This window comes from Cololabis saira, chromosome 9 (assembly GCF_033807715.1).
Source record: "Cololabis saira isolate AMF1-May2022 chromosome 9, fColSai1.1, whole genome shotgun sequence".
NCBI classification, from domain to species: Eukaryota; Metazoa; Chordata; class Actinopteri; order Beloniformes; family Belonidae; genus Cololabis; species Cololabis saira.
The window spans coordinates 17,166,439-17,194,368 of NC_084595.1; the positions used below are offsets into that span (position 1 = coordinate 17,166,439).

Below are 27,930 nucleotides of genomic sequence, written 5' to 3' on the forward strand. Positions count from 1 at the left end.
GAAGTCATGGGGGAACTAACACGCACTTCAGCGCCCACAGCGTCCCCCGGCGGGAATCGAACCCAGGACCTTCTTGCTGTGAGACCGCTGCACTACCAGCTGCGCCACCGTGCCCCCAGGTGCAGCCTCTTAAAGATGCTCATAATAAAGAAACAGAGCGTTTTCTCTGTGGAAATAAACTCAAAATAACCAAACTAGTCGAGATCAAACTTCAGTTCTGCTCTTTAGAAAGATGCTGCCACGTTAAAGTTTATTGATCCGACTGATAAAGTCAGCAGATCAATAAATAATGTTTAGAAAATAAAACTGTTAACTTGCAGAAACTTGCTTTATTCACTCATAGAAGAACAAATACATATCTAATTAATCAAATATGAACATTTTCCAATAAAAACTGAATCTGTAACTCAGATATCATGATTAAAAAGAACCAGAACTGGGTGGTGGTCATGGAAAACCTCCCAGCTTCACGGGGGGCGGGAGCTGCTTCAGGACTATTTCTTGACGAAGGTCAGGTACTCGTTGACGTCGTCGGGCGAGCCGACCACGAAGGGCACGCGCTGGTGGAGCCCCTCGGGCTGCACGTCCAGAACCCTCATGGTGCCGGTGGTGGCGATGCCGCCCGCCTGCTCGATGAGGAAGGCGATGGGGTTGCACTCGTACAGCAGCCTCAGCTGGGGACAGAACACACCTCAGTTCAAGGACTCAGATCGGATACTCCTTTTTAGCTTTTCAACCGTTTTTCAAACATCACCCTCTGGACTGTTAAAGGATCACTTTAGGGGATCAGAATCTCCATCCTGGTGTAAGAACCAGCATCATGCATGCAGACCTTTATACCAGCAGACGTTCTGGCGGTTTTCTGGTCTGCAGCATTCATTAACATAATGCCAAGAGGGAAGGATGTAAGCAACACAGTACCGTAACATGCACATCTAAATCAAGCTATTGGCAACAATTGACCCTTCTGATTGATCCCTGACTGACCAATCAGAAGAATAACTCTCTGTTGGTCCGTCCGGGTCAGAATATCCGGTTGGACAAAACAGCCGTCTCTCTCATTCACATCGATGGAAAAAGAGTAGTTTTTACTTTCCTTGTATTCAAGTTTAAATCACTGGATTATTATTTTAAACGTTGTATCAGTAAAATGAACACTTGTAGGGTTGTGAGGTGCAGCGTATTTTTATCCCCAAACTGGCAGAAATCCGATCCGTACTTCCAAAACGAAATTGGCTAGGCAGCAGCTACAATCCATAGCTACAACCGTGAATGCTTTTATTTATTTATCTTAAAATGGTTAAGCGGTGTGTTTGGGGCGCTGGTAAAAGAGAGAATCACAGGAATACATTTCATCCCAAAACCAACGGTAAATTATGAAAAATGTCTGCTTTGAATAAAGCTACGTGGACGGCCGCACCTTCCACCGTGTGTTCAGCTAAACTCATCATAGATGTTGTTTTCATTTTTTAACCTCACTACACGGTACCTGAAGTGTTCCTTTTTATTTATATCTAGTTGCTGTTGATTTTCTTTGGTCCAATAATTAGAAATAAAGTGATGTAAATCACCTTTTTTACAATGGAAGTGGACGGGAGAGATGACAATTTTGTCCGACCTAGCAACAGGGGCGGGGCTTGACAGATCTGACTCAATCTAGCTACAGATTAAACTGGAGTTTCCCAGAAATCCTAGTAAACATGCACGAGAAGACAATCGATTATTGATTGATGTGCGTTCGACTCCGCGGCGCTAGGTGGCGCCACACGCACGTTGCCGTTCTTCCGGTTCCTTCTTTGTTGTTCGTCTTCTTCTTCTTCTCCTACTGTGTTGATATTCTGGCTTTCGTGGTGTCTTCACGTACCAGAAGGGGGGGGGGGGTCCCTGGGCCATCGCTAGCTTGGCTAAGCATGGGTTGCTGGAATAACTCAGATTAGGACGCATTATCTGGCACTAAAAACTCAATCTCAAAGGCTTCATTTCGGTTTGACTGCAGCCCGGCCGAAGTGTAAACACGGCTGTTAAAACTATAATATCGGTCGGATTAACGTGCTTGTAAACGTACAGAGTCAATTATCTCTTCAAACATGAGAACAGGTCAGACTTTTGACCGTCCCTGGAGCTTCTACTCGGCTTCATTTCCACTTCAGCCTCCGACTGGCTGAAGCGCGTCGGCCTGCAGCAGCTTGTAGCTGCAAACTGACGTCTGAGAGAAACAAAGATTTATTTTGGGCTGGAAGCTGAAAACTCGACACGGCGAGACGAGCTGATTTCTGTTCCTCTGAAATCCTTCACACGGCAGGAAGCAGGTGAGCGTCTGCGGCTGATCTTTCCAACCAGTCCCCCCCCCCCCGAAGCTTTATTTATCACATTATGGTGTGTTTTACTCTCCCCTCATTCTTATTTTCTGAGCACAACATCTGGATAACCTTCTGCACCGACTGTAGTGTGATTCTTCACTAAAACAGACGAAGACAAACATCAAATGAGGCGTTGGACGATCAAACGACAGCGCGGGGGAGGGGTTACTTTACTCTTTCCTGTTTGTCGCTGCCCCCCTCTGGACAGGAGCGGTATGGCTGCAAAGTGTGCCTTTAAAGCTAACTTTATTTAAAATAAAAGTCTGTATTACCAGGAGGCAGATGTTGTAACCTTCTGAGATAAGACACAACAAGATAAAACTGCATGCTGTTGCGTGATGTCATTGTTTACGCCGGAGAGCGTTGCAGCATCACGTGGTTACCTTTCCCTTGGGACTCTTCTCGTTGGCGGGGTACAGGAAGATGCCGCCGTAGGCGATGGTGCGGTGAACGTCAGACACCATGGAGCCCACATACCGGGCGCCGTAGGGGGTGCCGCCGTCCTGCAGGAGTCGGTAAATGTTAGTGTGGAAAGCTTTTGTTAAGAAAAATATTTACGTGTCATGCAAATGGAAATCAGGATTTTTCCTCACCAGGTATTAACTGGAAGATAAAAACATATATATTAATTAAATTGCAAGTTAGTTCATAAGTAAAAAAAAAAAAAAAAAATCTAATTTCTAAAGTGACTTCCTATTAAATGTTTATTGTTTTCTTTTCCCCCTTGTATTTTTAAATCCTTTTTTCCAAACTATTTAGCCTCTCTTTTTCCTTTTTTGTGGCATTTTAGCAAAGAAAAGCAGGTCGAACGCTACAGAGAGAGGGGTCACTATAGAAGTCAGTTTATTTATGAACTAATTCACAATCCAATTGAGAAAACATTTGTTTTATTTGCCGATCAATAATGAAAATGAAACACTCCTGGTCGTCCATACGTTGTAGATGTTGCTACCAAAACAACATCTGAAACAAGGCTGAATGAACCAATTTAAAGAAGTGAAAGATAGCGGTGGTTTATATCATAGGTAAAGTCATGGTAACGGAGGTGCAGTGGGCATGGCCCGTTTAACTGCTGGGCCTCTCGGTTCCTCCCAGTTTCCACCAGAGATCAAAAAAGCAGCTAAACCTGTGGCTGACGTCAGAGTTTGGGTGTTTTTTTATAATCTATGAGGACGACAAAACGACAATATGAAGTCAGAGGGGCTGAAGAGACCCGACCCAAAACGCCAAGAGAGACCCTTTCAAAATAAGACAAAAAAACAGAAGACCGAACTAAACTAATCTAAACTTAAGTAAGAACAGAAACTTTTAAAATAATTAAAAAGACTTAAAAAAAAGTAGAAACCCCGTGAAATATGTTTGTTTCACCTGTTTGTGTTCACAGCAAACAACAGGTGGGTCAGAGTCCACCTGCAGCAACTGGAACATGAAGTTCACGTGCTGGCGAGTAAACAGGCTGCAGAGACCAGAGAGGAACCTGATCCCGCTGGATAATGTCTCTCTGACTCATTTTGTCAGGATTTATCTTCACTTCCATGTTCAACGAGCGAAACCTTGTAGCTACTCAACAAAAAAGCATTTTATTGAGCAAAAGAATCTAACTGAGCTGCCGTGAAGTGAGATACAAGTTCAGACCGATGCAACGTGACCTGGTCATGTGCTCCCCGAGTCACAACCACTCGTCACAAAGGGAAGGGTGTGTGTGTGTGTGTGTGTGTGTGTGTGTGTGTGTGTGTGTGTGTGTGTGTGTGTGTGTGTGTGTGTGTGTGTGTGTGTGTGTGTGTGTGTGTGTGTGTTATACTGCAAACTGCAAAAACAGCCCTTCTGGCATTAACCTAAGGCTCCTAAATCAGGTCAAATTGTCTGATATGAAGCAAAAAATATCCATGAATGTGGTCAGAAAAGTTTTCATGGTGAGACCTCTTAAAAATAGACAAATATTAAAGGCAAATTGTCTTGAAACAAGGCTTTAAAAAAAAAATGTTCAGAAAAGACTTTTTTGCAGCGCTGTAGAAGTAATTTATTTTGTGTAAAAGGCTTCTTGAGCTATGCTGGCGAGCAACAACGCCATCTTTTGATTTGACTATTCTTCATTCATTTTCATTGACAAGACTTTTCATTGTGAAAATAAATCATCCGAAGCTTGAAGTGACCTGCAGGACTTTTTATCAAATTAAAAAAAAGAAAACACACTCGCAGGGCATTTTAGTGATGCGTGCATCCCAGTCTGACCTTGTGATGAGAGTTTGTACAGTTTCACAATGCGGTAAGCACACAGAGGTGAGTAACCGTGGTTACTGACACGTGCTGTGTCATTAACGCTGTCACGGATGGAAACGGGTAAGGAAAAGTAAAGTGACACAATGATTTCAGTCTTTACAGCAAAATAACAAAGATAATAATTTTTAACTGCATTTGGTACGAGCAAGGAGTTATTTAACTTCTTAACTGCCACGGCTAATTCTCTGAGCGGCGGGACACAGATCACTCAAGCCATTTTTAATCACACTGAACCACCAGAGCTGTGATCACCATGGGTGATGGGAAGGATGCTGATGAGCAAGCAGGAAGTCAGACTCATGTTCGTGACCGGGTTGGAGAAGTGCTGACCGTGCATGAGTGTGCATTGTAGTTTCCAGAAACAAAGCTGCAGTTTCCTGAAGAACAGGATGTTTCTTGGAGTAACTGTGTCGCCATCCTGCAGCTCAGCTGACCGAACTGCTGCTGCTTCGTCCCGTCTGACCGAACTGTCACGTCCTGACGATCACGCGTTGCTTTCAGGTCACAGTCCTTTCCTGGCCGCTCAGCTGCATCACCTGCTGCACTAAGCATGTTCAGCTCGTTTGTTCCTTAATAAACTTATCGTTGTAACTACAAGTTAACGTAATAGTTTAGAAAAACGGAACCAGCTGTCTTCACTGTTTTATCTGAAGGTGGAAATTTACATTTACTGGGTTCATATTTAGTAGAATTGCTTTTATACCGTTTAATTTGGCTCAGACGGTGAAGGGTTGTTGTGGCAGAGTGGAGGAGCTGCAGCCACTCAGGCTGACGGGACACAGGTGTGGCCAGTCAACCTCTCCACTCTGCCAGCCTTATAAAAGAGGAGAAGCTGCTGCTGAGACTGGGGGGTCAGACTGAAGCTGAAACTGCTGAGGGAAGCTGTGCTGGTGCACGTGTGTCCTGGGTGTTTGGCAATAAAGGGTTCTGCACAAAACTCCGTGTCCTCCTCTATCCTGTCGGTCGGGCCCCGTAGCACTCGCCGTGCTACAGTCGTAATTTTTATTTTTGAATTCTTTAATCTTTAATCTTCCCATGATTCAAATAAACAATGCGTTTGTAGTTGGAGGTTGAACTTGAAATATGTTCACAGTTGTCCAATCCACCTATGGATGGATGCATGGATGGATGGATGGACTGATGGATGGATGGATGGATGGATGGATGGATGCATGAAGGATGGATGGATGAATTAATGGATGGATGGATGGATGGATGGATGGATGGATGGATGGATGGATGGATGGATGCCTGAAGGATGGATGGATGGATGGATGGATGGATGGATGGATGGATGGATGGATGGATGCCTGAAGGATGGATGGATGGATGGATGCATGAAGGATGAATGGATGGATGGATGGATGGATGCATGAAGGATGGATGGATGGATGGATGGATGGATGGATGGATGGATGGATGGATGGATGGATGGATGGATGGATGGATGCCTGAAGGATGGATGGATGGATGGATGCATGAAGGATGAATGGATGGATGGATGGATGGATGCATGAAGGATGGATGGATGGATGGATGGATGCATGAAGGATGGATGGATGGATGGAGGATGGATGGATGCATGAAGGATGGATGGATGGATGGATGGATGGATGGATGGATGGATGGATGGAGGATGGATGGATGGATGGATGGATGGATGGATGGATGGATGGATGGATGGATGGATGGATGGATGGAAGGAGGATGGATGGATGGATGGATGCATGAAGGATGGATGGATGGATGGATGGATGGATGGAAGGAGGATGGATGGATGGATGGATGCATGAAGGATGGATGGATGGAGGGAGATCCTTTTCAGGGTCAGCAAGTCTTGTTTCTTACTCTACGGCTTGAGCTGAAGGCATCAGATTTAAAACCGCGCATCGCGATGCGATGGGTCGTGAGTGTCAGATGTGCTTCTGTGCTGATTCGTGCTCACCTTAGGGTGCTTCTTGTGGTGGATATAGTCGTTGACGGATTTGTCGAAGTACTTGGCGTAGCCCTCGTTCATGCTGTAGATCTTTCCCTTTGGCTTGATCTTCACGTTCCTCTCGATCAAGAGGAACTCGCCGATCGCCTGGCGGAAGACACTTCACATTCAGAAAACACAATCCCCTCAAAAGTATAAGAAAATACTAAATCCATTGACGTGTTTATTTAGGGGCACTTTCACCGGCTAAGTTGTTGTGTGACGTATTTCTAATAAGTGACTAGCGATTATCACGTCTTCATCTGTGATCGCCATGCTACCTCGCTTAGCGAAGCAACCAGCCTTTTTCGCAAACCCTCCGTCAGCTAAACGCAGCAGTCAGACAGTTTTTGATTTTGCTGTCAAGTCAACATGTTAAACGGTGTATTCTGCTGTAAATCTTTGGTATTTCGGCCAGGATCCACTGAAAGAGCTGGTAGCCGAAGCTAACTTTGATTGACATACAGTTGGCGTGTTCCCATTGGCTCCCAGAAAAACATGGCTGCACCTCTTACGAAGAAAAATGGGTTCCAAAATTGCTCTTCGGAAATCACTTGGTCATATGTGTCCTGATGCTTCGTTCACTGATTTTTACAGTCTACAGATCCGTCCAGAAACAAATTAAGTCATCGGCAGGATCCGTGTCCCCCTAGAACAAGGGCAAAAGGAAACGAGGTGTAAAGCCTGCTTCCTTTGACAGGTTTAAGCGCTGCCGGATCTCTGAACCTGTTGAGAGAGGTGTGTTTCTCTGCAAGCATGTGGAGGAGGTTCTAATGACAGTTTACTTGGCAGCAGCAGCTGTGGTCAAGCGTGACGGAGACTGGACGAATGTCAGCAGCGGCCAGCGGGGGAATCAGGAGACTCAATTATTATTAACAACAACAAGACTACTTACACACACACGCACCGAAGGGCTTCGTCCTAATAATAGCTAAAGCAAATTATCCGAAGGCAAATTCCCGGAAAATGTTGCAATAAATTTTTATTTAAGTGGGTAAACAAGAATCTGGAAAATGCAGATTATGTTTCTTGCAGTCGCTCGGTAAGTCAGTTAATGTCCGACTGTACTAAGAGAAAAATGTCTAAAAACAACTGTGACATAAAATCTGACATAATGATAAAAAAACAAAAAAACACTGGAGCATAAATATAAGTTATTTTTTAACATTAAAAAGAATTTTACTAAAACAAAAAAGGTGGCAGAAGCTTTTTTCTTTCAAATATATTGATTTTATGAGTGTTTATAACGGTCTATATCCCTGATTACGCCGTGGAGACGCTGCATGTGACAATGTTTTACAAGATCAAGTCTGTTTTCTCAAATAAAGTCATTCACAGGGCAATTAAAACATAAAATGGTTTTAAAAAAAAAAACTAAGCAAAAAAGCCGAGAGACACAAAGAGGGTGCCATTTCAGAATCAGAAAAAGCTTTATTGTCAGGTCAGACATAAATCAGACGAGAGAACTTGACTCCGGTTTACACCGATGGCACCATTAATACGGACGCCATTTAAGCTGAGATGGAGATTAAAGATCTTTCTTTGGGACCGTGTCCAGGCCAAGACGGGCAGTAGATAAGAGCAGCAATTATTTCAAGCAAACATTACTGCAATATGTTTATTTATACTGTACATCCCAAAATATCATGTCATTACACATCCAAAACTAAACTAAAAGGGCCAGAAAGGGCCCCAGGATGGACCCCAGAGGAACACCCTTAGATGCACCGAGGTAGCTAAAGGTAAAACCTTCTACCTGAATCCACAAACATCTGCCTGATAAATGATCTTCAAGCCAAGCAACTGCATTATCAACAGCTAAATCAATATAATCAATAAAAACGGGCTGCAGAGTGTTGCCTTCCATCTTTTCTAAAACTACATTTACAGTATAAGACTGTGCTAGCCAACGAGCACTCTTTCCGTTATCTAAAATGACTGAAGGGAAGCGCAATCGGAGGTAGAACTACTAATGGCACTTTTACACTAGTACCTACTCAGCGCGACTCGACTCGCCTCGCTCCAGTTTTGTGCTTTTACACTACAGGCCGAGGCAGGTGGAGGTGTGTCGAGTAGATACTTTTTCTGTATCTATTCTACCGAGGTTCTAAGCGTGCTGAGTCGGCCCTGTATCTGACGTCATCACAATACACGTCACCGATTGGTCGGGGGGCCGTCAGACGTTTGAATCAGGAAGCGGGAATCTGTTTCATGATCCAACTCTGAGGTGCAGATGTTCATAAACCTGGTGGCTGAGGAGAGAATTAAAAAGGGATGTAGACGGGCGATAAGGAACGACCAGATCTACCAGGAGCTCTGTCACTTCTCAGCCGCTCGCAGCTCCCAGCTGACTTTTCAGCAGCACCGACACAAACAAACAAAAAAAAAAGCGTTGCTGCTTGAAGCTTCTTTCACTCTCATTTTTTAATTTGATATCAAACACAAGCCACAGACCCAGCAGCACATATATCATCTCCTCCATTTTCTACATCTTTAGTGTCTTCTTCGTTTAGATCACACAATGAAATACGTCACAGCAGCTTCGCTCCAACCTCCTACTTCTCATCTGGGTGTCTAGAAACAAACGAGGACAAGGCGAGTGGAGGAGAGTAGGCGTGACGAGTCGAGTCGCGCTGAGTAGGTACTAGTATAAAAGCGCCATAAGAGAACTACTTCTTTCTTTCCCGTACTGCACTACTTTTATTTTCATTCCAATGTATATACTGTTTATATACATATAATTATATATTTTTTACTTTTTTACCCCTCCCCTGCATGTGTGTGATAAGTGCACTGCTGCTGCACAGAGTGAGTTTTAAGGGAGAAATAAAGGACAATCTAATCTAATCTGATCTAATCTAATCTAAGAGTACTCACCGGGTCCAGCAGGAAGAAGTTGAGCCCGGCTCCGGTGCTGAGGGCCACCAGCGTGGCGCTGCCGTACAGGGCGTATCCTGCACACACAATAGTGTTTCCTTTCTGCAGGGCATCTTTATCTGTGGGCTCCCCTTCTGTTGTCTGAATTATGACAAAAATTCAAAGTAAAACATAAATAAATAAAGTAAGAAGAGTGGTATTCTTGTAACTTGTCAGTTCCCCGGACAGCTCAATAAAATATGGAAATGGCATTGAACAACACAAAAACAAGGGCTCAAAATTTCAGTTTATTTGTCAAATTAGTTGTATCAACTGCAAAACCATAACACACATTTAGAGAAGAAAAGACATGAAATTAGGGTAGTTTTGTCGCTTTAATGCACATTTTGAATCGACAAAGTTTTTAACCTCAATCAATCTCAAAAAGAGATGGATTGAATAAAGACTGCTGTGGTCATGCGTTAGTTTTGTTCACAGTAATGAGATTAAAAACATTTCGGCTGCTGATCTCGCTGCGCGTTTTAAATGTGCATTAGCTCGACAACACCGCCCTCTGGTGATAGCAGCGTGGTACTGCACCTCAAAATGAAAATGAATGTACAGACGACCTCATTTATATAGATCTACCTGTCTCACGGCACGTTTTTCTAGCTTTATATTCATTTAATATAGGACTCCACATACAGATTACAGATTCAATAATTCCAATATATATATATATATATATATATATATATATATATATATATATATATATATATATATATATATATATATATATATATATATATATATATATATATATATATATATATCTTCTTCAAAGGTTACTAAAAGTCGTTTATTATTTATTGAATTATTATTTATTCACCAGTTTTCTTAAAATTCATTATGTGGTTGGGTAGAGTGTTGTTGTTGTTGTTCTATGCATGGCATGAAAAGATTGCAACTAAGAGGTTGACTTGAGTGGTTGTGATTTGGACATCTTCTGGCGTCCACTGAAAGTTCCCTCAGATTAACTCTGCAAGCTATGAGATTTCTAATAAATCAATTATTATGGCCCCACTTCCTATTAAATCATTAATATATGAGTATTGATCCAGTTCTATGGAAGCAGAGCACTTTCTGTACACTCACAAAATTAAATCTGTCTACAGGGAATCTTCCTCACTATTATTTAAGTTTTTTTTTAATTCAAGATCTTTTTATTGAAATTTTCACAAAGTAAAAAAGGTGAAATGCTGAATGTTAATTACAAATATTTTGAGTAGGCATGGGCATGTTGATCATAGCATACACCAGTGTACAAAATATAAAAAACAATTAAACAGTATGAAAAAAAATAAAACAGTAACAAAAACAAACTACAGACCAAACTAATCCCTCCCCTGTCACTGCCAGAATACTAATCACAATATGAGGTCATTCTAACATCAAAAGCCTGCACTAGGAATACAAAAGAAATATGAAGTATAGTTCACAGGGTCTGGAATGCTTCTAGAAAAGGTCCCCACACTTTCTGGAACTTATTTGATTGCTGAAGCGAGTATCTAATTTTCTCCAGTTTTAAGCAGGACATGATGTCTTCCAGCCATTGTGCACGAGTAGGAGGGAAGGGATCCTTCCACCTGAACAGAATTGCCCGACGAGCCAAAAGGGAGGCAAAAGACAAAGTGTGCCCCTGTGCAGTGGTTAACTTCCTTCCTCCCTCCATGGCCCTAAACAGGGCAGTCAGTGGGTTTGGTTCTAATCTGATTTTTTTTTTTTTATAGATATCTTTATTGAGGGCATAAAAAAAAGAAATAATATTTACAATAACAATATAATTATCAATATTTCTCTATTTTTTTTTAACTTTTCATAACATTAATTAAACCAAAATAAATAAATAATAATAATAATTAAAAAAAAATAAATAAATAAAAAAAAATACAATAAAAAATAAAAATTTTTAAATAAAAATAAAAAAACAACAACACACCCCTCTCCCCTTCCCTCCCTCATATGGTCAATAGATTACATCATTCAAAATAATTTAACATATGTCTATCAATACTAGAACAAAAATGAATAATAAATTAAATAATCAAGTCCTGTGTAAACACATTCATTAACATAGTAGATGATTCAGATCATTAGTCCATTAAAAGCAAAAAATCCAAAAAAGGTCCCCAAATAAGGTCAAAGTCTCTGTTTTTTTTTCTAACGGAATACAATATTTTTTCTGGAGTACAATATGATCCAAGCTCATTGATCCACTGTTTGGGTCCTGGGGGGTTTTCCGATTTCCAGTTTTTTAAAATACAATTTTTTGCTGCGGTGCCTGCAAGCAGAATGAAATACTTTTTATGATAGGTCATATTTAATGAACTAATATCTCCCAGTATCCAAACTTTAGGATCAAGAATATGGGATTTTAAAATGTCAGAAATTGTTTTGATGACGTATTTCCAGAAAGCATCTATAATCGGACAGTTCCAGAGCATATGGAGCAGATTTCCAGTATTTATTTTGCATCTTTGGCACATGGCAGAGACCGCACTATTAAATTTATTTAATTTGTAGGGAGTGTAGTAAATTTGATGTAAAATATTGAATTGAATTTGTCTGTGTTTGGTGGATATTAACATAGTGTGTGTTTTTTCTAAAAGAGTATACCAATCCTTGTCCTCATAAGAACATTCCAGGTCTGCTTCCCATTTTTGTTTCATTGGAGGTCTGTGATATAGTGGTAGGTTATTGATAAGAATATTATAGATTACAGATGTTATTCCTTTTATAGATGTGATTTTGCAATTGCTTTTCCAATGGAGATGTTACAGGTTTATTGGGGAATGTGTCAAGCGATTGATTTTTGATCCAGTCTCTTTTTTGAAAATACTTAAACAAATTATGTGTTGATAAGTCAAATAATTCAGATAGTTGAGAAAAACTGGCAAATAAATCATTAATATATAAATCATCAATTGTTTTGATACCTTTCTCAGTCCAACTTTGTAGAGTTCTGTCAGCAATATGACTTGAAATGTTAGGATTGTTGATAAGAGGAGTATTCAAAAGTAAACATGTATTTAAGTTCAATAATGTGTGAGAGTCCTGCCATGCGCCAAATGTGCTAAAAATAATTGAATTTGTTGTGATCTTAGCCAGTTTCTTCATGGAGCCCAAGTAGGGGATAGATGTTAATGGGATAGTTTTCATTTAATTTTTCTCTATTGAGACCCATCTCAAATCACTGTTGTTTGAGTGCAGCCAAATCCACAGTGGACGAGCCTGAGATGCTAGGTAATACAGTCTAAAATTTGGAAGATTTAATCCACCTTTAGCATATGGAGCCTGAAGGGTAAGAAGTTTAACCCTTGGGGTTTTCTTTTTCCATAGATATGAGGATATAGCTTTGTTAATATGTTTAAAAAAATCTATGGGGATTTTGAAAGGAATACAATGAAATAAATAAATGAATTTAGGTAGTACTCTCATTTTGATTGTGCTGACTCTTCCAATTAATGACAATGGTAAATCCATCCACCTCTGGAGTTCTGATTTAGTATGATTTAACAGCTTTACATAATTTTCTAAATACACTTTATTAGGGGAGTCACATATATTAATACCCAGGTATTTAAAACCACTGGGGCAACATTTTAAGGATCCAGAAATAATACGAGTATCACTGTCCGCTACATTAATTGGGAAAGCCTCACTTTTTGAAAAATTTATTTTGTAACCAGATACAAAACTATAATCCTTAAGGCACTCGAATATTTGGGAGAGAGAATTAATTGGCTCCTATAGACCTCTCAGCTTTCTTAATTCTGATTATAACATTTTATCTAAAATAATTGCTTTAAGACTAGAGAAAGTCATTCCTAAAATAATCCATCCAGATCAAACTGGATTTGTCAAAAACAGACAGGGAGCAGATAATGTGCGCAGATTGTTTCACATAATAGATGCTGCACAGAAACGACAACAGCCAATGTTAATTGTGTCTATGGATGCTGAGAAGGCGTTTGACAGAATAGAACCATATTTTCTTTTGCAGACCCTTAGGACTATGCATTTTGGTGATAGATTTATACAATATATAAAAACACTTTTCAATGCCCCTAAGGCCCAGATTGCAACCAATGGATTTCTGTCAGACGTCTTCTCGCTTTCTAGAGGATGTAAGCAGGGATGTCCCAGCTCACCTGGGCTGTTCGCACTTGCTATTGAACCCTTAGCCATTGCCATTCGCTCCAACCCATCCATTACTGGTATATCATTTGGTGCAGATGAGCACAAATTAGCTCTCTATGAGGATGATCTTTTATTATTTTTAACAAACCCAATTAATTCGTTCTAATCTGATTTTAAGCACCAGAGAGAGAGTATGAAATACTTCCCTCCAGTACTTGTTTAGACATGGGCAGGACCAGTACATGTGGATGAGAGAGGCTTCTGCTACTTTACATTTTACACAGTATGGACTAATATCTGGGTACATGGAGGATAACTTTGCTTTGGAAATATGAGCCCTGTGTACCACTTTAAACTGAATTAAGCAGTGACGTGCGCACAGGGAGGTTGTATTAACCAGTTTGAGTATGGACTCCCAGGTATCCTCCGATAAGGGAAGCCCTAAGTCCTTCTCCCATGCTGCTTTGAGTTTATCTGTAGGGGCACTCCTAAGATCCAGCAACATGCCATAGAAAGATGAAATGAGCCCCTTTTTGAATGGGTCTGTGGCAAGAACTTTGTCAACTGTGGTCAAGCCTATTGATGCACCAGTCTGGGAAAGAACAAAATGTCTAGCCTGAAGATACCTAAAGAAATGTGATTTTGGAAGGCTGAATTTACTACTTAACTGCTCAAAAGATGCCACGGTGCCGTCTATGAACATATCTCTAAAACGAATTATACCCCTCCTGTGCCATTCCTGGAAGGTGGGGTCCTCACGGGATGGTTTGAAAAAGTGATTTGATGCAATGGGGCTAAGAAGAGAGAAGCTGTGAAAACCAAAAAACTTCCTAAATTGGGCCCAAATTCTAAGAGAATGTTTAACCACTGGGTTTTTGATTGATTTAAGTGAAGGAAGTGGAAGTGAGGAGCCGAGTAGGGCAGGAATTGACAGGTCATCAGTTGGATGTAACTCCATCGCCACCCAGTCAGGGCGGTCAGCGCCGTCGCAGTAGAAGGACCAGAATGCAAGGCAGCGCAGGTTAGCAGCCCAATAATAATAACGAAAGTTTGGGAGGGCCAGACCACCTGTAGACTTTATTTTTTGAAGGTGAGTCTTGTTCAAACGTGGCCGTTTACCCCGCCATAAGTATGAAGATATAACTGAGTCAAGGGACTGAAAAAAAGAACCAGGAATAAAGTGTGGTAAGGTCTGGAAAAGGTACAAAAATTTAGGTAAAATGGTAATTTTAACTGAATTGATGCGACCCACAAGAGACATTGACAGGGGTGACCATTGTGTAAGGATTTGTTTGGTCTCATTTAACAATGAGATAAGATTCTCTTGGAGCAGGTCTTTGTGTTTCCTTGTCACAGATATGCCTAAATAGGAGAATTTGTCATTTACGATTTTAAAGGGAAAATTGGAAAGGTCTAGAGAGTAGAGTAGAAAATTTCTTTAGAAATTCCGCCGGGAAGCCATCAGGGCCAGGACATTTACCCGACTGCAGTGAAGAAATGGCTCGAGTTATCTCCATCAGGGATATCGGTTCTTCTAATGTCTTCCTTAGATCTGGTGAAAGACTGGGAATACTGAGACTATTTAAAAAGTCTGCAATCTCATCTCGATCAGTCTGAGATTCCGAGGTGTATAGCTGGGTATAAAAGTCCCTGAATGCTTCATTTATGAGTAAGTGATCTGTAGTTACATGGCCATTTGGTAAGCGAATCTTAGAAATATTTTGTTTAGCCTTAGAGCCTTTAAGTTGGTTGGCTAATAATTTGTCAGATTTGTCTCCATAAACATAAAACATAAAAAAGGGAAGTAGTTGATAATCCCAGGGAACTTTATGCTAAAATAGGGTTGACAGCAAAAGAGAATTGTGGTCTGTCACAAGATCAGATTGATAGATTTCCTCCAGGGTACATGCAAAATATATATTTGCTAATTGCCCTCAACAAAGGGCAGGGCTGGATAACGCAAAAAAAAAAAAAAAAAGAATCTGAAATGTATGAAAATACTAATGTTTCCTACACAGGTTGAGCGCTGAGAGGAGGCGCAGAGGAGCCAGCCAATGATCATTCACACCAATCCACATGTCACACACGTCTCAAACAAAGAAAATGGGAACGGCTCCCATTGTGGTGAGCCAAATCAGAGCATCCCAATTTACATAATCTTATCCTGCCTATGGTAACTTCATAATTTAATTGCATGGAAATATGTCTGTGAGCCAACTATAACGTCTCTGAATGCATGTAAAACTAATCTCTAACTAGAGGTGTCAAGTAACGAAGTACAAATACGTCATTACCTTACTTAAGTAGAAATTTTGGTTGTGTATGCTTCACTGGAGTAATTATTTTTCAGACGATTTTTACTTTTACTCCTTACATCTTCACGCAATTATCTTTACTTTTTACTCCTTACGTTTTAAAAACAGCCTTACTCTATTTCATTTCGGCCTTTAAAAAACTATCCAGTTAAATTGTGCCATCCGGATAGAGTGAATTTGGTTGTGGTTGGATGAGAAGTATAAACATAATTGGTTTGTACGTGTCTGCTCTCTGAAACACATGTCAATGCTCAATAGTGCACATATATGGTTCTTTAATATATTTGCATTATACTAAGAGGCATTCATTTTCAATGGCTTTTAGCCTTAATGGTTTTTCCCCGCTTATATTACTTTTACTTTTATACTTTAAGTAGTTTTGAAACCAGTACTTTATACTTTTACTTGAGAAAAGATTTTGAGTTGATACTTCAACTTCTACAGGAGTATTTTTGAACTCTAATATCTATACTTCTACCTGATTAATGAATGTGAATACTTTTGACACCTCTGTCTTTAACACTCGTCCTGACCTTTCCTGTTTTCTTCACTGACGGCTCTGCTTATAAAAATGGAATACCATACGCAGGTTATACAATTTGTGACAATTCTTAATTGTTGAAAGCGCCGCCTTGCCCTCCTCCAGCTCCACCCAAGTAGATGAAACTATATACACTGATCAAAAGGTAAAACTGTTACAATCTATAAGGATTCCAGATATGCTTTTGGTTGTATACACAATTTTATATATTGTGGGCGAACCAAGGATTTATCACATCCTCGGAGACACTCGTTAAATGTAGTTAGTTGATTGGTGAACTGTTACAAACCTGTCAACTACCTTCATCTATTGCTTTGTTAAATGTGAAGCCCACACCCAGTCCATGGACCCTGTTTCACTAGGCAATGCTTCAGCTGACCATGCAGCAAAAGAAACTGCCAAATTTGGCTTACCTGTCTATGTAAAACTTTGCCCTTCTATACCCGCTAACGACCTGGTTTCTCCTAATGATGTAGCCCTCCTACAAGAGACTACTGAGGTGAAGAAAAACGGATTGTAGCATTCCCATGGTTGTAAAAATGTAAATAATTTGTGGGTCAGCAACGACGGCCGCGTTGTGAAACCCACATCCTTGTACCCGTGAATGGCATGCATGTCGCATAGCTGATCACAGTTAGCAATCACAGATGAGCAAAAGGGGGGATGTGTCAGATAGTGTTGAAAGACTGATAAGCTCCAAGATTTGCATCCTATAAAAATATTGCAAACATTATCAACACTTCCCCCCACCGTGACTTTTTTGAAGCTCTGCAAATAGACATTATGTGAGGGATATGAAATTGTTCTTGTATGAAATTGTTCTTGTATGAAAATGTTCTTGTATGTGTAGAGAATTTTAAACTTGTCTTAAATAGACAATGTTGACAACCGTCAATACCCATTAGGAAGCACAAACTCACGCCTCATGAAAGGATTATGGGTAGACCTATGACCATACCAAGTAATTCAGTTCTGTATGAAGAAGATGGACTTCCATGCCATGGATGAATCCATGATATCATTCTGTTCTACTAACTTCTGCTGTTCAGTCAATCCACAGAAAAGTAAAAGCTGTCCAGTCTCTTCCTAGTGGCAAACCATGCCACAACCCGGAGACTGGGTTTGTGTCAGAGAAAACCTCGCTGGTCCAAGGCTCAACACGTCCTGCACCACCGACACTCGAGTGTGAGGGGCGCTAACCTGGTTCCACGCATCCCACTGCAAGAACACAACTCCTCGACCATGCAGCGGAAACCAGCCGATTCCTTCTTCTTCCTGCCCGGAAGTAGCTGAGCTCCAGCACCCGGGACCTCCTCAGAGGAGCAGAGGAGCAGGGGAGCAGGGGAGCAGCACAGGCCAAACTGTGACTCCACATGCTCTCCTTCTGAGGAACCGCTTGTTGAGCCTGGAACAAGCCAAAATCCACTGCCCGATTCCATTGAGGATTATAGCTACCTTGCTACAATGGTTAATTGCTGCTCCATACCTCTACCAAAGGATGTTTACTGGATTTGTGGCATGAGGGCTTATGAATATCTTCCAAACGGTTGGTCTGGAATATGTAGTCTGGGCCATGTGGTGCCAGCCATAAGAATCGTTACTGTACCACCAAAAGTTCGCATTGTTAAAAGAGAATTGTACACACACACACAAACACCATGGACAAGATTTTTTTGTGCCCTCGTTCCAAATTACGGAGTCATTGCAGCTTTGGACCAAATAAGGGATTTATCCCATGCAGTTGAAGATTAGCAAACACCACTGCAAAAGGCATGCCTATGCTCTCACAAGAAATGACTGCTGTAGGGATGATGGATTTACTAGCTTCTCAAGGGGGAACTTGTGCTGTCATTAAAACTGAATGTTGTACATTTATACCCGCAATGCCACAGTCCAAGAAATAACGCATCACTTGAAAGATATTGCCAAAATGTTACATACACCTGTCATAAGTAGTTTGTTTGATTGGTTTAAAGAACAGTTAGGACACGTTGGTTACTTGACACCTTGCAGATTGCTTTTGGCCTCATGTCCCCTTAAGACATAGACATGCAGGTTCCAGTTCCTGAAGACCCATGCCGGGACATTGTCACGCAAGGTCCGGCGTCTTGCATCCCTGCCGAGACTTCCAGCCCCCACAGAGACAAAGTTTGTTTGATTGGTTTAAAGAACAGTTAGGACACGTTGGTTACTTGACACCTTGCAGATTGCTTTTGGCCTCATGTCCCCTTAAGACATAGACATGCAGGTTCCAGTTCCTGAAGACCCCTGCCGGGACATTGTCACGCAAGGTCCCGGCAGATCTTCCCCAGATCTTTTTGTAAAGATCTGGGGATTTAGTCCGAGCATATTCTTCATCGACCTCTTTGATTTGGCGGGCGAGGTCTGATCGCTCCCTATAAGATTTTTGCCTCACCCTAGCAGTGTAGGATATAATCTGTCCCCGGAGATAAGCCTTGAGGGAATCCCAGACAGTTAGACTAGACATTCCTGGAGTCATATTCGTGGATAGGAAAAACGCTATTTCCGTTTCCACTGATTTAACAAAATTTCTGTCCGACAGCAGAGTTGAATTGAATCGCCACTGTCTGTCTCTTTGAGGTAGGTCAGGAAGGGACATGGTTAGGACCACAGGAGCGTGGTCGGAAATGACAATGCTCTGATAAGCACAGGAATGAACCAGGGGAATCAGTTGATTATCAATAAAAAAAATTAATCAATCCTCGAGTATGTTTGATGCACTTGTGAGAAAAAGGAGTATTCTCTGTCACATGGATGTAAAGAACGCCACACATCACAAACACCGTAGTCAGAAAGGAACGCCTGAATAAAACGGGCTGACTTACTTCCTGTGCCGGGGTTGGTAGAGGATCGGTCCAGAACCGGGTCGAGCCAGCAATTAAAATCACCACCAAGTATGAGAGAATATGTATTAAGGTCAGGGAGCAGTTAAAACAGTCGTTCAAAAAAGACTGCATCATCTGAATTAGGGGCATAAACGTTCACAAGTACGACCAATGAATTGAATAATTTCCCAGAAACGATCACGTAGCGACCAAACCTGTCAGAAATCACATTGTGCTGCTCAAATGAAACATCCTGACTGATCAGAACTGAAACTCCTCAGGCCTTAGCTTGAAAGGAGGAGTGAAATCTCTGCCCTGACCACCTCGGGAACAGGCGGCTATTATCAGAACTGCGAATATGAGTTTCTTGTAGAAAGGCTATTTCTGTTTTAAGATGTTTTAGATGTGAGAAGACCCTTCCTTTTAACAGGGTGATTCAGACCCTTAACATTCCAGCTCACCAGCTTCAAGTATCTATTCATAATATTTAAGAAGAAAAATTAGGAGGTGAGCACAATGACCATTACTTTTTTTTTTTTTTTTTTAAATAGCCAAAAAGAACTGCAAATTAATAACATTTGCAAAGGGGCAGTCAAACTAACAACAGAGAAAAGAAAGTTCTAAACACACTAAACCACGAAAAGAATTCAGGCAAAAAAAGACTGAAAAAACAAAAACAGTTGTCGCGGGGGTACTCACCCACACCACAGGATTATTATAATAACTCACGTAAAAAAAGAGAGAAAGAAAAAAAAAAAAAAAGTCAGTGAACGCCAGTGAACCATACTGAGCTGCAGAGTGGAGCTGTGAAAGCGCTCAACAGTCCCATTACGGCGGGTTTGGAGACTTGCTGCGACTCGCAATGAATTTGCGCGCCTCATCCACGGAGCCGATCCACTTTCTGGCTCCCCCGGACAGCGTGAGACGGAGCCGGGCGGGGAAGAGCAGAGCCGGCTTCAGACCCAGATTATAAAGTTCGGACATAACTCTGCTGTATTCCGCTCGCTGGCTGGCAACTTCGGGGCTGTAATCCTCCACGACCCGGATCGGGTGGCCGTGATATTCCAGTTTCCCTCTCCGCCGCGCTTCCCTGATGAGGAGATCCTTGGTATGGTACCGGTGCAGGCGGAGGATGACGGGACGCGGTCTCTGTCCGGGGGCCGGCTTGGCGGCGAGAGAGCGATGCGCTCTGTCGATTTCTGGCGGTGACGGCAGCGTATCATTCCCGAACACCTCACACAGCAGCTTGGAGAAGAAAGCCGTAGGAGACCCGCTCTCAGTCGACTCCGGTAAACCCAGGATACGTATGTTCTGCCTCCTGCTTCGGTTTTCTAAATCCACCACCTTAGCCTTTAGCCGAGCATTATCATCTCGTAGAGTCGAGCAGATGCCTTCAAGGTCCGTAACTCGCTGGCTGAGGTCTTCAGTGGCGAGTTCAAGGGATGAAACACGTTGGCCATGGTCCTCGACCGCAAGCCGCGTTTGGTCGAGTTTGGAGTCGAGCTGACTGAAAGTATTTTTGAACTCGGTGGCCAGGGCAGCTCGGTGTTCCTCCAGCAGCGTGGTAATGGCCGCCAGGGTTAAGCCAGCGCTAGCATCGTCTTTTTTGCCCGACTTGCCGCTTTTCGAAGCCATCTCGGAGGTAAGAGGGCTCGTTCAAGACAAAAAAAGACAGGGAATCCTTTTTAAAGTAAAAGTTTGAAAGTTTGGGGCTTGGTGGTTTAAAAAGTTTGGCACTCACGGGAGCACTCGCAAAACACGTCTACTCCATCTGCTCACCAACCGGAAGCCCTATTATTTAAGTTTAAATGCGATTTTTGTTAGTCTTGTGAGTCTTAAAATAGTGATTTAATCTGTGTTTTGACATTTATTGGTCATTCTCACTCAAAACTGCTTTGATTCACATTATTTTCAGGGGTTAATTTTACTTCCAAAATGTTCCTTTAACACCCTTACATAGTTGAGACAGAAAGAAACGAGGAGTTTCCTTAGTAGAGAAGTTTCATATTTGAGCAGCAGTGACGCTCCCAACTCATCAACGTTTGCCATTGTTTATAAATCAATGACATTGACTGAAGGAAAGTACATCAACCGCGACGAAGCTCAGAGATGAAGGGGGGACATCTGCTCTTCTTCCTTACTGATGGAGGGATCAAAGGATGGCGTCACATGTCCTCTTATGGGCTTACTGCACATTTTTTTAATGTGAAGTCTCTGAATGCAGCAGACAGATGCATCCAAAAAGAGCATTTTCTCTTATTATTATTATTATTATTATTATTATTATTATTATTATTAATATTAATATTAATATTATTATTATTATTATTATTATTATTATTATTATTATTACTATTATTATTATTGTGACTCGTGAAGAATTTAACTGCATTGTAAATGTTTGTTTTTATTGCAGAACGTGTTCATTCCCATTTTAGCTTGCACCAGCCACAGTAGCTTTGGACGCTCGCCTACGGTTGTATTTTGAGACGACAGCGTGTCGCTGCATGCCGCTGTGTCCCACAGCTACCCCAATGAAACTGGCTCGCAGAGTCGCAGTGGAAACCAAAACCAAAGACTCACCCGCTTGTAGATGGCGAATATGGTGCCGATAGAAGCCAAACAGTCAATGTTACTGGAGCCGTCCAGAGGATCGAAACACACCACGTACTTCCCCTGTGGGAAGAGAACATCACACCAACTGTCAGGGTTCAACGTTGTAAAACATGCATTCATGTGGGACTGCTTCTCATGTCTTCAGATCAGCCACTTTCCTAACATTTGGTAGTATTGACCAGGGCTGGGGATCGATACAAATATCAAGAATCGATTTGATTCTGATTCTTAAGATTCAGAATCGATTTAGAGGTAAGTGGGAGACTGACTTTGATGAGGCAATCCCAGAAGGAACCTGGAAGAAAATAATTAAGAATATTTTTTCATCTTCCATATGTCTAAGGTATGCTGTCATCCAGTTCAAAATTGTTCACCGTTTACACTGGTCTAAGGTCAAGCTCTCAAGGATCAATGCTGACATAGATCCCACATGTGATAGATGCAGCCGGGCCCCTGCTACTCTTATACACATGTTTTGGACTTGTCCTAAACTTTTTTCATTTTGGCAGAACATTTTTGAGACTTTTTCTACAATATGTGGGAAAACAATCGTGCCGTCACCATATATTGCTCTGTTTGGCGTGGCTCCTGTGGACTCTCCTCTACTTATGCAGCGGGAAACCAACATGATGGCCTTCTGTTCCCTCCTGGCTAGGAGACTGATTTTGTTTAAATGGAAAGACTCTGCTCCACCATCATCCAATCACTGGATAAGGGAAGTCATGGCTCATCTCAAACTAGAAAAGATCAGGTACACTGTTCGGGGATCCACTGAGACATTTTATAGGATCTGGCAGCCTTTCCTGAACTTTGTGGAGGGTATGGATGCTGATAATATAATGTAGGAGTCTTCATTCATTTTCATTTATGTTGGTCCTGTGTCTGATGGTGATCTGGCAATATGTTTTTTTTTTTTTGTCTGGTTTTTGGGGGTTATTTTTCTTGTTTTTGTTTCTCTTTTCTGTTTGACTGTACAGTCCTGTTTTAATGATAAAAAACTAATAAAAAGACTTTGATAAAAAAAAAAAAGATTCAGAATCGATTATCAAGATTTGATTTGATTCTGATATCGATTTGGGTTAGTGTTATTTAAACAGTTTTTTGAGCTGTTGCATAAATTCTATGACTGTGTAGTTATGCAACTTATTAATACTAGTATTATATTGAGATCCAACAGCAAGTATTGGCAGCTAATGATGGCTGTAAGGACCAATCACCTCCCAGAATGCTGATATACAGTAACTGCTTTCAGAAACATCGTGTGGGGCAGAATCATCAAACAGATCCAGGGCAGCAAACAGAGGGCATATGAAATCGCTTTTATTTTTTTTACCAAATTCCGTTTTTAATTTTTTTCCATTTTCTGTCTTTTTCGGTTTTTAATTTTTGAGAATTTGGTTTTTAGCATTTTATGCAAACGTAACCCCAATACAGTATATAAAGTATTGAAATATAGACAATTTATGCAATTATAACTGAAAATGTTGTGGTTTTCATACCTTTAAACATATTTAAAGGCAATTCTAGTCTCATGTCCAACAAAACATTCCTATTTTGGGCATAAACAAAAAAATACCAAAATTGTAATGTAATGATGAAAAAATAAATAAATAAAATAAAATAAAAATTGATCTTTAGACATACAAATTGATTTTTAGGAATTAATAAGAGAATCAATCTAGAATCGGAAAATCGTTTTTTTCAACACAGGCCTAGTATTGACCTTTGAAGCGGCACATCTGGAATTCCATTAATTCCTGTGAGAAAACATCTGTAAAAAAATGCAGTTTTTGATCACTTTTAGAGGTGTCATCAAATCCCTGCTATCAGTGAAAACCATCTAAAGTGACTTTGTACTCGACGCCAGCGATTAAATACTCAAGAAAAGTAATGAACGGAAGAGAAAGATAAAGAACAAGAACAAGAGTACTGTATATCACCAGCAGAGTCGTAAAAGCGAACTAACCTCCTAACTCACGACTACAGGAGGATGAACGAAGTTTAAAAACTGCCATCAGTGAGGAGCCACAACAACTAAAACGTCACTGAGGGATATGAAACACGCGCAGTTCGTTGAGCGGCCACTAGGGGGCGACAACGATGGCGTGATTCAGAGCAGTCCCGGGTCCTCGAACCTTCACGTTGGACCAGTCCAGGACCCCGTCCAGTTCGATTAGCTAGACCAGCAGCTTTATTATCACAACAGATTTTCGTGAACCCCAAAACAAGGAGCTGCTGCGGTGGAGACTGCTGTAAAAGAGGCCGATCCATCAGTAGAAAACTGTGAACTTTCACAGTTTCGGGGAAAACATCTGTCAAGTTTTGGATTTAAAAAATACAGGTTGGGCTGTCCCACCAGCCCAACCGAGATCCAGTATTACATTTTAAAACAGATTTACAACAAATCTAAAATAACTACCTGTCAACCACTTACAATCTACAATTATGTGCTCAGAATCTGATCGACTGACCTTTGTTGACACTGAAATGCTGTGGACATTCCTATGTATGTAATTCCTATAACATAGCCCAATGAAAACACAAAGGGGAATTAAAGCACATTTATTTATTTTAAATATTTTTAGTTTATATAAACATTGGTTGTTTTCAAGTGAAATATTTACATTTTCTTTTAATTAGTAATTTTCACTCATGTGGCTCTCTGGCATTCATGACTGATGACACAGACGCATTTTTCTGTGCCTCTAGTTGAAATAACTTTCAGAACTCGTAACATTTCCTCGTCCTGCTCCTCTTTAGGAAAGTAAATTCGGTTCCCCACTTTTAGAGATATTTACATGAAGTCTAAGCTTTTTTTGCAGATATATCTTCTCTCTCGTTACATCCATATCTGATTTGTGAGAACTGCCGCCCAGGCTACAGTAGGTGGCAGTTCTCGCGAGGCTAGTGACAATTCACTTTGCAGTTTAGAATTATTATATTTTAGAATGGGAAATTTACGGGAAAATACTAATATGGGAGGACGGCGGGAAAGAGAAGGGTACATACAGTAGTTTCCCGGCCAAAACGGGAGACTTGACCAGTATGGGGGAAAATGAAGCAGCACATTATTTAAAGAAAACTTTTCTTCTTTAAGTAAACTTTGGAGGAAACAAGAGGAAATTAAATCTTCATCCAAAGATTTCTTACCTGTCTAAGCTGTCTTTTAGCTCCATCCGTGGACCAAGTCCATGTTAGAGCAAATATGTTGTTGTTGCTTCGATTTTCGCGGCAATAGCGACATAACTGACGTTTGCAGTGACGTGATGACGTCGCTTTAGCACCCCGAGCTACGGAAAAGCTAACCGGTTCTCAGCTGTTTCATTACAGTTTTCTCAAATAACAAATAATATATATAATATAATAAATATAATTTATAAACATTTTACGTGACATAAAACACACACAGTGACTTAATTCTTGTGAAAAAATATTTAAAAAAATCTGTCTCCCCGTGACCCCTGTCGTCTCGTCATAGCTTAAACAAAATCTGCTAGTCATAATTTGTTATCATATAGGCCTGTTAATCCACATAAATATGGTAATCGGCAGACTTGGCGTGCTCACTCAAAAAGACCAAAAGTGTGTCACCGGGTGCCAGTCCAAAAAACATGTCAAAAAATACAAATCCGACAGCACTCACTGTAAGTACAAAACTTTTAATGCATACCGTAGTTAAATCACTGCACAGCAGCAGAGAATCGGACGCGTTTCATCTTACAGTCTCGCTGAGGACGGCTGTAAGCTGAAACGCTTCCGATTCTCTGCTGCTGTGCAGTGATTTAACTACGGTATGCATTAAAAGTTTTGTACTTACAATTAATCCACATAAATATAAAACTACAACAAAAAATATGGATATTATGAAGATTTTTTAGGAAGTCTATTACTGTTTGTAACTATTTAAATCTGGCTTCGTGAGCGAAAAAAAACTAAAACAAATTCCCTGTCTGGCACGTTCATACTTGGCCAATAAAGCTTATTCTATTCTATTCTATTCTATTCTATTCTATTCTATTCTATTCTATTTTAAAACGTCCTGATGTCTGAAAGGAGACAAGTGAGAAAAGCAGCTCAACTACTCCAACATTGAGCAGCTTGAGTATTCAGTTAAAAAGGATGCAGTTTTCTGCTTCGCATGCTGCCAGTAAGTTAAACCTTCAATTTTATGAGGTTTATTCAGCATATGAGTCATGATGGATTCTGGTGTGCTTCACATGGTGTATTTGGCTTAGATAGCTTGGAAACTTTCTATATTTTTTTGCGCCCCCCAGCAAGAATGTCAAACTCCTTCTATGCAGCACTGGCCCAGAACCAGCTCTGGAACTGGTTTGGTGGAAAAGGGGTATTAGAGTCTCAGGGCCAATACGTCTTTGCAGGTCGGTCTAATTAAGATCTGTAAATGGACTGAATCATGGTACCCATAGGTAGTGTTTTCCTCACCTGGATCGTTAGTGCTAAGCCATGTCACCAGTCCACTTATTGTGTGTGTGTGTGTGTGGGTGTGGGCGTGTGAGTGTGTGCACAGGTATATGAGTGTGAGTGAGTGTGTGTGTACGCGTGGGGGGTGGGGTCGTATGGAATGTTTTAAATTGTGTTTTTTTATTGTTATTTTATTCTGCATGTAAAGCACCATGTGTTGCATTTTATATTGTATGATTTGGCGCTATACAAATAAATAAAGTTTAAGTTTAAGTTTAAGTTTACCCTAAAGGCTAATCTCGTAAAGCATCGTTGTGATTTAGAAAAACGAGACAATAAAAAAAACCTTTCAAATTCAAACATCAGTTACCCTCTTGTCCTTGGGCGTGATGATGAGCTCCTCGTTCTCCTCGGACACCATGCAGCAGGTGCCGTAGGACGCCTGCAGCATGTTAATGAACAGGACGTTGGACAGCACGTCCAGCTTCTTCTGGTCGTCCCCCGTCACGTTGACGGACCCCGCCAGGCCCTGCCTGCGTGGACCAACCAAGCAGCACAGACTTTAGTTGCACAGACCGAGACACCGGACCTCAAAAGCGGCTCATTTGCTGGAGCCGGTCATCTTCATTCAGCTAAAAGACAATGCCGGCTTTTGTTCGGTTACATCATTTTGAATAATGGATCATTCTTCATGAACTGGCAGCGTTTCCGCAGCTCTGATTTTTATGTGAAGCTTCAGCTGGGATCGTCATGTCCTGTAAAACTGGAAACTCTCCAAAAGTAAAGTCCCAAATCAGTTTAAATCATTCAAAACATTTCTTAAGCTGACCATTTTATCCTCATCTGAGAGAGGTGCACGGCCTTTTATTGCGTTCATGATTACATTTCTGCAGGAGCTTCAGGACTCAAAAAGTCAAACATTCACCCCAAATAGGAAACTGAACTTGTGGGGAAGTCAGACGAGTCATGCAAAGGTCAGCTGATGATTTTGTTATTTTCTTTCCAAACTCTGTCACTTCACACGACCCCGTGACCTTTGAACGCCTCGTTACTTACAGGTGGGCCAGGCCGGCCTTACGCACGGCTGAGGAAATGGCTTTGATGGCCGTCAGGATGGCAGTGATGAGCTGGGTCAGCTCCCCCGTGGCCCCCTTGGCCTGGCGGCCCGTCTCGATGATGAACCGCGTCAGGGTCCACACATCGGTGTCGAAGGCGGACTGGTCCGACATGCTGGCTTCTGGTTCCGCCGGTCTTCCTGGTGAGCTGCGGGCTGCGCTGCGGAGCTGGCGGAGGATGGACTGAAAGTGGTGGCCCCCGCCCGTGTCATTCCCAGAGCCGCCGAGCCCAGCCAGGGGATCTATTTGTGAGCGCCTCCACATGTGTGTGTGTGTGTATTTGGAGTCGGCGGTGTCAGGTGTCGGCCGCTGAGACGGCCAGGGTTTAATGCCGCACAATAAACATCAGCTCCTTTAATTCACTTTCCCAAAAAGTTTGCAACTTATTTCATATCAGATAG

General features: G+C 41.3%; 1 protein-coding gene across 1 annotated transcript; it reads right to left on the reverse strand.

Annotated features, from left to right (window-relative positions):
- Positions 1-309: 309 nt before the first annotated feature.
- LOC133451243 (fructose-1,6-bisphosphatase isozyme 2-like) lies at positions 310-27,793 on the reverse strand. The gene is made up of 7 exons (XM_061730213.1): positions 27,471-27,793; positions 26,785-26,947; positions 21,960-22,052; positions 9,493-9,633; positions 6,586-6,723; positions 2,744-2,863; positions 310-674 (listed from the first exon to the last, which is right to left on the reverse strand). The coding sequence occupies exons 1-7, from the start codon at positions 27,791-27,793 to the stop codon at positions 495-497; spliced, it is 1,158 nt and encodes a 385-aa protein (XP_061586197.1). The 3' UTR covers positions 310-494.
- Positions 27,794-27,930: the final 137 nt, after the last annotated feature.

Excerpts from the sequence above, each read along its gene's own strand:
- LOC133451243 (XM_061730213.1), bottom strand. The coding sequence starts at position 27,793 with ATGTGGAGGCGCTCACAAATAGATCCCCTGGCTGGGCTCGGCGGCTCT. Across the intron at positions 22,053-26,784 it reads TCACGCCCAAGGACAAGAGG|GGGAAGTACGTGGTGTGTTT; the intron begins GTAACTGATGTT and ends CTCTTCCCACAG. Across the intron at positions 2,864-6,585 it reads ACCACAAGAAGCACCCTAAG|GACGGCGGCACCCCCTACGG; the intron begins GTGAGCACGAAT and ends CGACTCCTGCAG.